We start from the raw sequence: 14414 nt of genomic DNA, 5'->3' as shown, positions 1-14414 counted from the left end.
TTGCAAATTTACTTCAGTTCTTTTTTGCTTTTAAACCCCTTCAGCTACTCTCAAGGGTACTTGGGAGCAACACTGGCAAAGGTATCAGTTAATGTGAATTCTGATTCACACTGTTGACAGTCTTGCATAGCTAGTTACTTTGTGTGAGGGTTTTGGCCTCACTGTTCTGTTCTATTCTGTATTCTCTTGATCAGGTCTGGAAAAGCTTTTATTCCCAATAGGTGCACACAAACACACCTGGTATACACAGTGACACCACCTGTGACAGATCAACACAGACAGTAGAACAGTGTTTTCACAGGCACCACACACACGCTCAGAGGATTCACATAAGCATAAGCAATATGAATGGCCTAGTCCTGCTTTTTCCTGCCAGCAAGTCAATGTCAAAGCTTGCTAGTAGATTTTATACTCACACACACACACTCATAAGTATCTCTCTCTGGCAGCTTTTATATTTTGCAGCTCCACTCCTGCAAACAAGATGCCAGATACCATGTAGTGCTTGCACATTTTTCACTGGGAACCTTGACACAACCATTAGGTTTAACCAGCTATTTAACCATCCCAGCTGTCTGGTTAAAAATCCTGTGGCACTCCATATCCAGCTGTGCTATTGGAAATGTTGCATTACCAAATAACTGCATGAGCAGCTGATATGGCCTCAGACCATATAGAAATGGTCAGGCTCCCCTTCTCTCCTTTAGGCACACTGCTTTTCCCTCCTCGAAATAACAGCTCTCACAGTGATGCTGGACTCCACACAAACGATGGCTCTAAATACACACAAGAGGAGGAAGGCCATACCATCAGGTATACACTACTTTGGCCTCTTCAGGTAAAAAGGCAGTATGTCACTCAGGGCACATGAGCCCTCTGGTGTGGCCACGAGCCATCTCTGGTTTTGCTTACTTAAGGGATCCTAACATGAGCTAGCTCAAGCCTTAAAAATGGAAGCTCTCAGATGAGTCCCCAGTTTCCTCATGGGTAGCTCTTCCCTCTTTAGATTGCAAGCACAAGATGCAAGTAATTTAAGAGACTAATGTTTGCTGGTTCAGCAACACACTACTAAAAAACTAATCACTCAGTGATCTACAGTTAATAAACTCATCATTATTAAATTACAGTTATATAATTTTGCACTTGATTACACACAATGATAAAGCTACAAATTGTTACTTGTAAGTCTCACAAATCACACGCAGCTACTATTACAAGTATATCATACTTCCTTCCCCATACTACTTAGTGTTAAAGTACAACTCTATCTCTCTTTATTCTGTTCTCCTATGCCACACAGTGTCTTTGCCCTTGAATTGTTTTAATCATCCTCCTGATTTTCTAGAAAGCCTGTACCTAGTTACAAGAACTGGTATTCCACCTCTTGCTTACCAACCACCATCATGAAATCAGGGAGACAAGGACTCTTCTTAAATAGCGAAATAATTACCAATTTTAAATAACAAAGGAAAAGTATTATCTTTAGTCTAGGTACTACTATAGCTTTACATACACCTAAATACCACACTGTTCATCATAGCCTATTCCTGGTGAAACAGTGAAGCTAGAGCTAACAGAGTATTTCTGTGGCAGTTCATGAGTCTCCAGAAGCATTTAAAAATTAAGGAAGAAGCAAACAAGGCTAATTAATATGGCGCCTGGAAGGAGGCTGCTACTGAAAGAGACTCTTAGGCCTTGTGGCAGGACATCAAGTAAGTTTAAGGCATTGCTTCCAGTTCCTCTAATAATCCCTTTTTATAGAAGAATGTAAGTCATTATAATAGCTAGCAACTCATCTGAAGATGGTCTATGTTACTCATTACTATGCATTAATCATTTTTCTCCCTTGGCACCCTTGAAGGGAGAAAGTTACCTTTACTTTGTGTGTATCGGGCTGTGGCAGAAAGAGAGCAGGCACTGGTGTCAGGTCACACAGAAAATCTCTATTGAAGCCATGAATTGTACCCATGTTCCCAACTCCAAGATCCATTCTTTACTCATGAGGTCATGCTTCAGCAATAGCACTTGTACTGTATGGCTTCCTTCCACCAAAATGTATACCTTTGTACTTAAAACTCTATAGGAGATGTGCCAGTTCATTTAAGTGCCTATTTTCCCCCACATGGATCTAATTTGTATTAGGAAGATAAACAGAAAGTTCAAATACTCAGGAAGGCTGATACTAGTTGGGGTGCACTACACACTGCATTTCTTTTCCCTCTTCACTAAATCCTTTTGCTGTGGCTGTATCTTCAGACCTTTATACACAGAAGTTAATGTAGAGAGTTTATTGGTTTCTAGGTAGTGGTCTGAGGCTCCAGCTACTGCAGGTGTGTGGCTAAGAGATGTTAATTCAGTGATGGATGCATGAAAATTTGGAACACAACAGTTAAATCAAGTTAAAACAAGACTCCAGCAATGGACTTTGGATCAAACCCTGTGGGGAGTTAGGAGGTAATACTTGTTGCAACAAATATGAAAATCTCTCTGCTTCCCTGATTTTTCTGTTCACAGATATATCAAATGAGGGCTTCTTCCTAATATAGTTGTGTTCTGCCAAATTGCAACTTTCATTATAAAAAGTCAGAACTATTAATGATATCTGAACTGTTATTGAGAATAAATAATGTTAAAGTTAATAGTAACTTATGCTTAGCAGAAAACGTGTACCTGTGTAATATTTAACTTTAAATTATTTCTGGAGGTTATCCATGAAGACATATGTTCAAAAGCAGTTTACCAAAATGGTTTTGAAAGACAGTGAAACAGGGTATAATATTGCATGTGGAGGCCAGACATTCACCACTCTGGGCATAAGTAGCTACATACACTCAAATTATTACAAAATCAATGCATTTTCTTGTTTCCCATTCTACTGCTGTTTTGGAGAGTACTTTCAATTACCTGTGTTCCAAAGGAGACATTTCATTCCCTACACCTGTATGTGGTGGTATAGCTGTCCAGAAATTAGGTGATTGTCTTGTGAAGGATGGTAAACCCAGAAATTTTTAGCAGTGATGCTGACTTGTCCAGCTCTCACAGGGAATCCTAACATGAAGGTAAGACAGATCCTGAGGACATAGATTAGGTGGGCAAGTATAATGACTGACTTCTATTGCTACCAAGGGCTGAGACATAAACATAGCTTTTAAATCATAAAAAGCAATGTTATGGACAGCTTTGAAATCTTCAGTAATAAATAAGCAGTGTGGTTTATGCTTTCAGAATATGAAATTGAAAGATCATTTTTCCTGAGAATGAAGTGTGTCCTAGCCAAGAGGAACGCAGGACTAACATGCAGTGGTTACAAGGTAATGTAGATAAGTTTGTTTGTTTGTTTCCTTGAAAGAGACAAGATTATTTATTTAGGTTGGTTGGTTTTTTTGTTTGTTTGTCTTGTTTTTTGTTTTTTTTTTTCATCTGTGTAACTGAAAGCAAGTCTATGATGGAGAGAATCAGAACAGATACAAAACCTGCCACTGTTGATGGCAGACTCCCTTAGTAATGCAAGTCTATATTCTCTTGCAGTGAGTTGAAGTTTGTTTTGTGACACATCCTGATCCCTGGTCTTGTAGACTGGGGAACTGGCTGAAGCACATTCACAGAGGTGAAGGAGAGTGCACAGCCAGGTCTTATTTCTCCAGGGAATTGGAGGGAGGTGAACAGGAACCCAGACACAGGAGCTTGGAAGTCTTCCTGCATTCCTCTGCCTTGATGTTACTGTGCTGCAATTGAGCAGCCCCCCAGTTGCACAGGTCACCTCTGCTGGCTTGACCAGAATTATCTGGACATTAGTGAAACCATAATGTTACCCTAAACAATCATTAATGTCAACTCGGGGTTGAATTGTATGAAACGACATTAAAAAAAAAAATCTTATTTTTTATATTAATCTATTTATTACATGAAATAAGAAACAACTGAAAATGCTGAGATTCTATAATAGCACCTGTAATTCAGGTAGTTCTTATTTTTAGCTTTACAGGATGCATTTACTGCTCTTCAAGATACACAGTACTGTTCTATCACTTAAGCATCAGGAAAGAATGGTGTTTCATATATAGTCTGATGAAGATTAATTTTGTTTGAGTTATTGAAAAACATAAGAAAAATCATGCAAGAGAAGCAGAGATCTTATAAGTATGTGTTCAAGGTCCAGATATATTTGTATATTTACACTGCTATCTACCTGGTTAGACTGATAATTCTTCATTACATGGACCCCTGTTTGCTCAGCTGCTTCCCAGCAAAAGATGATTCTGTCTCAAAGCTGAATCCGAAATCAGGTAAAAGAGCAGAGCTTGTGGTGGTATCTCCCTGTGTTGCTTATTTTCCCCATTTATGACTGCTAATCAGGGGGATCACCTTCTTTCTTATTTTGCTCCCTAGTAAAAGTTTACACAATGAAATGTTTAAGGATGAATTAATCCAGAGGGATGTTTGCCTAAATTTATCCTCTTTGTACTTAGAATCAGGGCTTTCTAATTTTGTTTATATCACTTGAGTAGTTGAAGCACAACCAAGACTCATTAATCAAATAGCAGGGAACTAGTAGGATCTGCTGAGAGATCTTAAGTTTTGCTTGCTAGTGTACTTTAGCTAAGTATAGTAACCTCAAGGTGATTGGAGAGGAGGATGGAAGATCATACAGGAGGAGCCTATTATGAGTGACTGTTTAGTAGGTTGTTTAGGAGTAGTAGATACAGTGGAAAGCAATTCCTTTATGTTGGACACAATTAAAAGTCAAACAAATACAGAAATTAGCTGAAGAATGTGTATCTGCTGTATGGACGAGAAAATTGGTAGAAGTACAAATGATTTCTAAATACCAGCACAGCATTAAATAAGTCTTACTTTCTGAAAGACACCCTTGGTTACAGTTTTCTTCCTTCTTTAGCTGACATTGTGAACTTTTACAGTCTTATAACGAAGTAATCACTCCTGTGATTAGAAACTGTATATGAGGATTCAAAAATGTGGTCTCAAGACTCTGGGCTTGGTAACATTTCAAATTATGGCATCTCAACTTGACTGGAGCATTTAAAACTAATTTCTAGTGCTTTTACATATATAGAAATTAATCTCCGCTAGATTTTTAAAGTGTCTGGTTTTCATCAGAATATAACTCATTAAGATGTAAATGTTTATAAATACCTGTGTATGAGAGAGAAAGAGTAATTTGAAAAAGAAGCTTCCAGATTTTTTTATTAAAGAGGAATTCTGACTGTATCTACCAGAAATCTGTATTGTAGAGAGCTTAAGGTATTAACTAGAAAGCCATCTATATAGTCCCAAAGAGCATGTGCTTCAATACCGGATTAATCGTGTTGGCAGTAAACACTAAAACTGTGTTTACTGTGCTTTAATCTCCATTTATAAGTTAACTGCACTTCTGAAGTGTTAATAGACTATGCAGTATTGAAGTGTCATAAGGGTCTATTGCTTTGTAACCTCACTGAAACTGGGTGGTCAGCTGACCTGCAGCATCTTACATTGCCATCAGATACTGAATATATTTTCTTCTCATGCCAGGTGATCCATTGCAGTGGCTACCTGAAGATACGGCAGTATATGCTAGATGTGTCTTTGTATGATTCCTGTTACCAAATCGTTGGACTGGTGGCTGTAGGTCAATCTTTACCTCCCAGTGCAATTACTGAGATCAAACTTCACAGTAACATGTTTATGTTCAGAGCCAGTTTGGACTTAAAATTAATATTCCTTGATTCCAGGTAAGCAGCCGTTTCATTTCTAGTATAAAATATTTTCCAAGTGTTATAAGCTACAGTTTTCAAACAGATCAGTATATTCATGAAAGAATGGAATAGTCCAAAATAGGTCTGGAACACAAAGACAACATGGGTCTCCAAAGCCCTTCAGGTCGCTGAATAGATTGGTTTTTGTTTTGAATGCCAACATGTAAGAGCCTGTACAATTTAACCTATAGTTATGTACAGCTTCCGAGAGTCAAATAAAGGCTTCTTGCTTTAATAGGCAGATGAGAGGCAACACATTTTTACCTTAAAGGAAATAATTTTTAACATACCAAGCTAGCAGAAGAAATAATTATGTACCATCTTCCATAATTTTAAAAAAGCCATAGCTGAAATACAGAGGTCAAATGACTTGCTGGAGTCATCCAGAAAGCTTTTGAGAGACTATGAAGAAAACATAGTCTTCTGCACTTCAGTATAATGCCTAAACAGTGAAACCAACCTTACTAATGGGGCTGCTAGAATGGAAACAAATTCAATTGGCTACTACATGAAAACATTGCCTTAAACAAAATGTGGAAAAATGACTATTGCTGAGGAAAGAGAACCCTACCTCTCAGCTGGTATAGCTCAGCTGGTATATCAGCTAAGAAGAAAAGAGTACAAAATCAGAACCCGTGAAATTATTAATTCCTCTCTTTTGGAAACACCTTTTTTATGCATCTTGGCATCTTATAGTGTACAATTATACTCTGTACAGTGTGGTTCAAGACATCTTAAGGGAAAATGTCCAATTCCCTATCAATATAACAGGTTTTCCTATTGACAAGATGATCATTCTTTGAAAATCCCATAGTATTTGGAGCAGTATGTCACATACTCTCTCATTTCCCTGGCATGCTGGATTTTCAAGAAGCAGAAATTGTATTCATGTCTAACAGTGAAAAAGAGTCAGTATCCAAGACAGTGGAGAAGTTTTGCATGGCAGGTCAACCATCCAAGAACATGCTCCTTCTCCATGGTAAGTCAATGAGATAGTGAGCCATCAGCTACTAAAATACAAAGACCTAGTTGTCTCTGGAATCCTTTTTATTTTTCCTTTTTTTTTCTCTCTTTCATGTTTTACTTAATGTAACAACTACATAGAAACACAAGGCTTCAGCAACATGCCTTTGCATGTGGAAAAAAGGAAATGATATGCCTAAGAGGAACTGCCTGGAGACCTGTCTTCAAAGGAGACAGTGTAACCAGAGGTGTTGACAGGAGGGCAGATAGAACCGGTACTGTTGCATAGCTGTGTTTACTGAAGAGCAGATGGGTGTCCTCCGCAGATGGGACAATAAGGGGTATTAAGCATTACCAAAGCCCTTTGCTCTCCCAGCTGAGCAAACCAAATTATATTTGCTTAGAGCAGGGATATATTAGGAATAAGACAAAACTGGTTTTAGGCTTGCTTCTGGTATCTGTACAAGCAAAAGGGTTGCTAGATCTTTAGATCCAGTAACAGTCACAGCAGACAGACCAGCATGAAAACTCTAGGAAGGAGCAGTTAAGTCAGCCTCTCTATACACTTGATGCAATATAAACATGCAAAATTTCTTTCATCAAGGTAATTGGAAAAAGAAGAGTTACTTCCAAAGTGATCTGCCTCATCTGGTTTTCTGGGTGCAGCCTGTTCATCCATTGCTGCGTGATTTTCCAAAGGCTTTATGGAACTCTAGGGGGCACATCTGGGCATTTGGGCAAGCTCTGTCCTTCTGTGTGCCCTCTCACAGGAAAAGAATAGTGGCTATCTAAGGGGATAATTTTTCATTAAGGATGTCGAGGAGCTGAGTTTATTAGCAACTTTTCAAAAATTTGGGTGTCCTCATGACTTAATGATGGGCTTTTTTGTCCCATGGGAAGACCAGTTTTAAAGTTAGGCTGTACCTCCATTAAACTTAGCATTTGGTTTAGGTTTGTGGCATTTTATTTGGTTTTTTATTAGCTGTTTCTGTATTCACCAAGTAAACGATCAGGATAAAACTGCCACCCTTGTTTCAGTTGCACTGAAGTCAGAAGAAGCACTGAAACCCAAATTAGAATCTTTCACCAGTATTTCACCTGATAGGCCAGGAGAGCACACGTGCTCACTCCATTTTGTCAGTCCCTGCCTGTGGCAAAGGCATGCAAAAGTTTCCCAGATGAAGGCATAGCTAGGGGAGCTATGAATGTAACAGTACTGTACTTCTGATAAGCCAGACTAAGAAGGCATTTTAAATTTTGTTTTCTTTTTCTGATTCCCTTCAGAAGAATTCCATCCCCCAGCACTCTCAAATAGAATATAAAGTCCTCAGTCTCTGTGGGATCAACTTGATTCTTTAGTGCTAGTATAAGAGTAAAGAAGATGTATAATTGTTACAAAAGAAAAAAAAAGTAATAAAAGTTTATACTATCTGCAACCCCCAAAGACTCATTGCTTGAGACCCCATATTCATTTCTGTAGGTACTGCTGTGTTGTTCTCTGATGTAGTGTATCCTCAGTAGTGTTTAAGTTCAGATCAGAAACATGGTTTTGAAGGGAATGTCGAGATGGTCCTTATTCATTGAACTGGATGTAGTTCATGTCATGAAGAGGCCTTAGACATGTGAACTGGGTTCTTTCTTCCGAGGGCATGTCTAAGGCACTCCAATTATTATAAAGCTTTCAGTCTACAGGCCCAGGGTAGAGTTAATCCCAAATAAAAGTCCTGAAATTAAAATATGCAGATGCATCTGCTGCTGCAAAAGTAGATCCTCAGCATTAAAAATTTTATTCTGCAGAATGCCTGCCAGTAGACTATGTTGGTGGTTAGTGTAGACATTCCTTTGTATTGTACCTCTGTTCTGCCTTTCTAGGTGAAGAAAGCCCAGGATAGCATAAAAAACCTCCAACAACACTAGGTAAACAAGCCACATTACATTTGAGTTGCACTACGTACTTTAAGGATTTTTGTTCTCAAGCAACAGCACTAAGTAAAAAAAAGTCCATTTTGAACGATGAAGTTTGACTCTTCAGGTCTGACCCCATCTAAGTCTGACTAGTGTAGGCTGGTTCTTCAACATCTACAGAGATGCTACTCTTTCAAATTTGTTCCATTCTTCTACTTCCCATCATGTAAGGATGTTTCCCTGAAGTCTAGCTTCAGCCATCCTTTTCCCAGCTCCCTGTCTTTCCACATTCTCAGCTGCAATAAGCTCCTGCTTCCTTTTGTCAGGCATTAGCCTGATTTTATTTATAGACGATGATAACAGCTTCTGTGGACTGACATATACTCTGCACTTGTATATTTGCAAAAGTAAATGGCAATTTGTCAGCAGTTCCCAGGAGTACTTTTATTGTTTCATGAATAGCTCCTCAACTGGATCTTTGTGAAAAGGATCATGCATGGCAGTGGCAACAGCACAAAGCAGAAATATCACAGAATCACAGAGATGTCAAGGTTGGAAAAGACCTCTAAGATCATTGCATCCAACCATCAACATCCCCTCCCCTCAGTAAAATAAATAAAAAATATTTAGCAATATCTGTATCACCATGGCCACTAGAGCACATCTGGAAGTACCTCATATACACAACTTTTAAATACTTCAAGGGATGGTGATTCCACCACCTCCCTGGGCAGTCCATTCCAACATCTAAGTAATGTAGAACTCCTTTTCCTGTGTGTAAGGCTGGTCAGGGAATAGCTGCATTTTCTTTGGATGGGTGGAGTGGGTTTATTTTACTATAAAGATGAGGATTTTTACTCCAAAAGTAACATTGTGTCCTGCAGATTCTAGGCACCTGATTTGTTGGCACAATCAGATGTTGTTAATAAAACATAATATTCCTAGTGATTTTGATTATTATGAAACCTCCTTTTTCCAGGGTGACCGAATTAACTGGATATGAGCCCCAAGATCTGATAGAGAAAACCCTCTACCACCATGTTCATGGCTGTGATGTATTCCATTTACGATATGCTCATCATCTGCGTAAGTAAAAAGAATGCTGGACTGAAATGTATTAAATAGAGTGAGAGGTTTTGCAGACAACAGGCACTATGCTGGAAAGTAGGGAAAACTTTCCAAATACTGACTGGAGCTAGATTTTCAAAAGTGCTTGGCTATCACTTTAGGAAAACATTAGTTTTGCAAATAAGCTAGATACTCAATAAGCAGTGATTCTGAAATAAAATGTTTCTGGCCACATCTATCTTTCTACTTAAAGGATCTAGGCTCTTTTAAAAATTTGGATGTGATTCTTAGTGGTGAATTCTTGAAGGAAAAAACCCTAAAAGAACAAGTAAGCAAGTGAGAGGGAAAAATCTGAACTTTACTAGGCTCTGTTGTTAAAAGAAAAATTACACAACAGCTCCTCATTCCTCTGAAATATGTTAGTAATAATCATTCCATGTTTTAAGTGAATGCAAACAAAAATAAAATCCTTAGATGAATGTTCATTAATAGCATGTGGATGAGGTTTGGAGAGTTGAGTGTCAGGGAAAAAAATTACACATTTAATAATTCCCCATCTGCCAACAGAGACACTAATCATATCTTCTAACATCTGGATTTGGGAGGTAGTTCATTCAGTAGCACATTAATTTGAGAAGCAAATTGAGGGAATAGCTGAACTCTGGTCTTGGCTCAGTCTGCTGCAGCCCATATGATGGAAAGATGACATCCAAAAACCAATGTTAGTGAATTTTTTTTTTCAGATTGCTCCCTTGGGCTGAAAGCAACCAGACTCAAATCCTCTTAGGCTTCCTGAAAGAGAGGGTAGTCAGTTCTTCACATTAATATGTGCTGTCCATAAGGATCTGAAATACAAAAGAGGATGTCAATGTAATAGGCAAGACAGTGTTGAAATTCTAAGGACTGGATTCTGGTGATGGCAGTGTGTGCTACACCTGGGAAAGCCAAAACTGGCCTTTACAGCAAGTTGGTATTTACCAAAACACCACTGAATACTATGGGCCATTGATAGCCAAAAAGAAGAATAAACAGGGCATATGGTAATGTCCTGTTGGAGGCATCTTCTCTGTAGAATTAACATCTGCATCTGGCTGTGACTGTTGACCTGTACAAAATACCACTAATTATTTTCTCAAGACTATTTAAAATACCTATGTCAACCAGTATGAAGATTTTTCTGTTGCAGCCACAATCATCTCCAGAAAACAGTTTAGAGCAGCGTGGTGGATAATTCTGTGTGAACTGTAGTAGACTTGTAATTTGACTGCCAGTTTCATCTATGTATGGCTGGAGTTTCAAATAGTCACATTTTGTTTACTGAATTAACACCCCCTACCTCCTCCAACAAGAAAAAAACCCGCAGCCAAACAGAATAACTAAAAGCAGTTCTCTAGATACCATATCTGACTTACAAAGATAAAGCATGTTGAAGTTTAAAAACAGAAGAAGAATGTGAGACATCTGCATAGAAATTTATGAAAGTTTCACAGCAAATAAATGCCAAGAAGCAAAAAATAATGGCTAATGCTTGGGCAACAGTGGGAAGAGTGCAGAATCACGGTCAGAGTACCAAGTAACAGGAATTATTAAAACAGATGTTAAGTGTACAAACTTCCTCTGGGGAGCACTGTAATAACTCCCCCACCATCCATCAGTAAATGTCTTAAGAACAGGAACAGTAAGAGGTTGGCAAGTTTGACACACTATTCTATAAAGCAATTTGATGATTAAGTGTCATCTGATAAATAAATCTGGAGAGAAACATGTTACACCTAATAAGGGTATTAAGGAAAAAAAAAACACAAGGAAAAAATAAAGGCAATTGCTTCTTTAAAAGAGGAAAAAAAAAATCCAAACTGAGGACCTAAAGGATCTGAACTTTAAGTTAGGTTGCACAGAGAGCAAAACAAAGGAAACAGTCAGGGGAACAAGTTAGAAGGGATAGAGCAAGAACCTTGGACTATGAGGAAAATGTAGATGTGAATATTTGCCTAAGGTGTGCTGGCAGCATGTTTTAACATTTTATTAGCTTCCAGCTATATAAAAAAAACTTCTGGCCTTTGAACTAGTGTTATTTATTTCTATAACACCATCAATATACACAGTGTTTGCTCTGCAGCTGGGGAAATGCAGTCACACAAATAAAGAGACCATGCCTAAGGAACTTGCATTCTAAAAGATGGAGTAGAGAAGCTGTTCTGGTACAGATAAAATATTCTTCTCTTTCAGTATAGACAAAACATTTTTTCTGACCTCACTTCATTGCAGAAAGCACTTCATTTGTACCATTGTCTCTCTGTAAGGAGGATTTTTTGACTCTGACATGCTGTAGCCTCATTGCTCTTCCCGCAAGAATTTTTACAAGAATCCCATCTCTCTGTCTTATCTCATCTCAAGAGAGATGGTAAGGCAAGCTCCAACCTCAGCTGATGTCATCACTGAACTGTTCTGCTGCTTTCTGGAAGTAAATCTATGTATTTATAGAATTTACCTTCTAGCAGAGCACAATTTCCACTCTGTACATGGAACTGAGTCTACAGAATTCTGCTTTTGCTCCCCCAGTAGTCAAGCCTTCTGAGAGAGCTGCACTAGTTTTTAAGAGGGCACAAGAAAAGTAGATTCTGCTAGGGCACCATCCACTGACCACACTGCTCAAGGGCTGGACTGCTGACATGCCAGGTTGTGTGTGCCAGAGGAGCTAAAACAACTACAATGACTGAGAAACCAAGAAGTCCTTTTCTCTTAGTGATATCCCTAAGTGCAGGCTAGGAACTCCCAGCCACATGTCCGTGAGTCTGATGGAGCCTTTTAAAATAGCCATCTCTGACAGACCAGAAGGACCAACCCAGCCAGTCCAGTGCCTTTTTCAGCTTGCCTGCTAAACCAGGAGGGAACCACAACAGTGGAACACCCAGTTACAAATGGCACATCTAAGAGCCAAGACTAAAGCCACTGAGCCCTCCCCATTTGATTGCAGCTGAGGCCACCAAGAAGTCTGAGCCTGCACAGATTGCCTTGGTAGTGGATTTACCTCACTTCCATTTCTGAGGTTTCCCAATCAGCATCGAACAGGGTAATTTAACACAGAGCCAAATGGAAATTGACCTCATTTACTGTATCGGAAGCATAGCTTCTGTCCCCTAGCCAAGGTCAGACTTCCCCCAGACTGCTAAAAATGCAGGAGACACAGGGTCCTCCCCTGTCCCAGGAGAAATACTGGTTTATCCATATAATTAGAAAGGAAAACTGAACACTGTAGCCCTCAGTGGTTTTCACATCTTTTAAAATACTGTCTTAATGAAAGCTGAAACGGGTTTCAAAAAATCAGCAACAGAAAGTCAAAACTAGTCCCACAGCACATGGAAGAACTTTGTTACAGTTAGTGATTCATTGCATTAATTTCTATTTTGGAAGACTGAGTAGCAAAGGATTTTGAATTCAAGGAAAACCTGACCATAAAACCAGCGTGAAGACTTAGTTCTGAAAAGCCTAGACCACATTACAAAAAAAGTCTGTTAGATGATCTAGGCCTAGGACAACATATAAGCATCATTTCATAGAACTGGACTATTTGGATTATAGAATATCAAGAAATACAGTGATTCCATGGCATATAGCTGATTATTTAAAAAAAAAAAAAAAAAATTAAAATAGACTTTTTTGGCATTGTTACACTGAATTTTTGAGTAGCAGCTACAAGACATTTACCTTGGAGAGATGTATTAAATGTAAAGAATACACGTCTTGATATTTTGTAGATGTGTTTACATAGTCACACACATAATCCTCATTATATTCTCAAACATATGTACATGTGCACACCTCCACCCCATAGAGTATTCTATGTAGAAAAAGAACACCAGCAAGTATGAGGAAAAAAGCTGGTATCTAAGACAGTCTTCAAATTCTAAATAGTAGTGGCTTGGTGTAAGTGAGGATGGGTTTTGAATGTCCTGCAAGATGTTGTTGTTTTTCTTGTTGCTTTCTCAAAAAATGGATACCGCATCCTGTAATGGAAGAACTGACACTTCCAGAAAGACCTCTCTAAAGTCATTGTGTAAGAGCTTTAATTTCTTAGGGAGATTAACTGGCTTTGAAGAAAAGTTTAAATATGTTGTGATGTGCAGAGACAAATAGGAGACTAAGCAATCCAGAGAGATGCCTTATATGCTACAGACTTAGAAGACCTTCTAGCAAGAACAAGAATGCTGAATGCTGGCTTCTCTATCTCTGTCAATCTTACATTGGGCTATTCACATTATTAATATTATTGAGGACTCTGATTGCTATTGAAATTACATACCCCTGCTCCCTCAGGTAACAACAGAACAAAAAAAGAGCCAACCCCAGCAGTGACTGATAGCCATATAGTTAATTACCAAGCAGTAAAAAAAAACCCAAAGATTATGGATTTATTATTTCCCAGTTTAACCTTTGATGTCCTCCCTGTCAGAAAAATCTTCTGAGAATACTAACTATAATGCCATACAGCTTCATTTCAAGTTGTCATTCATTTAACTAAAGCTGGTTATAAAAAAATGCTGTTGTTTGATTTCTTAGGTATCTTCTTCTCCACCAGGCATGTACAATGGAAGAACAAAATTACAATGAGCTTTGCTACTAAGTTTAGTCAAGTACACGTCTAACATCTGCTAGCAGTAATTCCTTTTCTTAATCATGTCTTATATAGAGGAAATGCTGCTACTGATCACTTTTTTTGGA

General features: G+C 38.4%; 1 protein-coding gene across 4 annotated transcripts in view; it reads left to right on the top strand.

The window, feature by feature from the left end:
* Positions 1–14414, top strand: part of SIM2 (SIM bHLH transcription factor 2) — a 61811-nt gene that overhangs the window by 33673 nt on the left and 13724 nt on the right. For all 4 annotated transcript variants that reach the window (XM_071753323.1, XM_071753316.1, XM_071753307.1 and 1 more), the window contains 3 exons: positions 3226–3311; positions 5533–5732; positions 9604–9710. In XM_071753323.1, coding sequence (XP_071609424.1) covers positions 3226–3311; positions 5533–5732; positions 9604–9710 — 393 coding nt within the window. The remainder of the gene's footprint in view (positions 1–3225; positions 3312–5532; positions 5733–9603; positions 9711–14414) is intronic.

The sequence above is a fragment of the Heliangelus exortis genome, chromosome 1 (genome assembly GCF_036169615.1).
Source record: "Heliangelus exortis chromosome 1, bHelExo1.hap1, whole genome shotgun sequence".
In the NCBI taxonomy this organism is placed as follows: domain Eukaryota; kingdom Metazoa; phylum Chordata; class Aves; order Apodiformes; family Trochilidae; genus Heliangelus; species Heliangelus exortis.
This window is presented reverse-complemented; position numbering and strand designations above follow the sequence as displayed.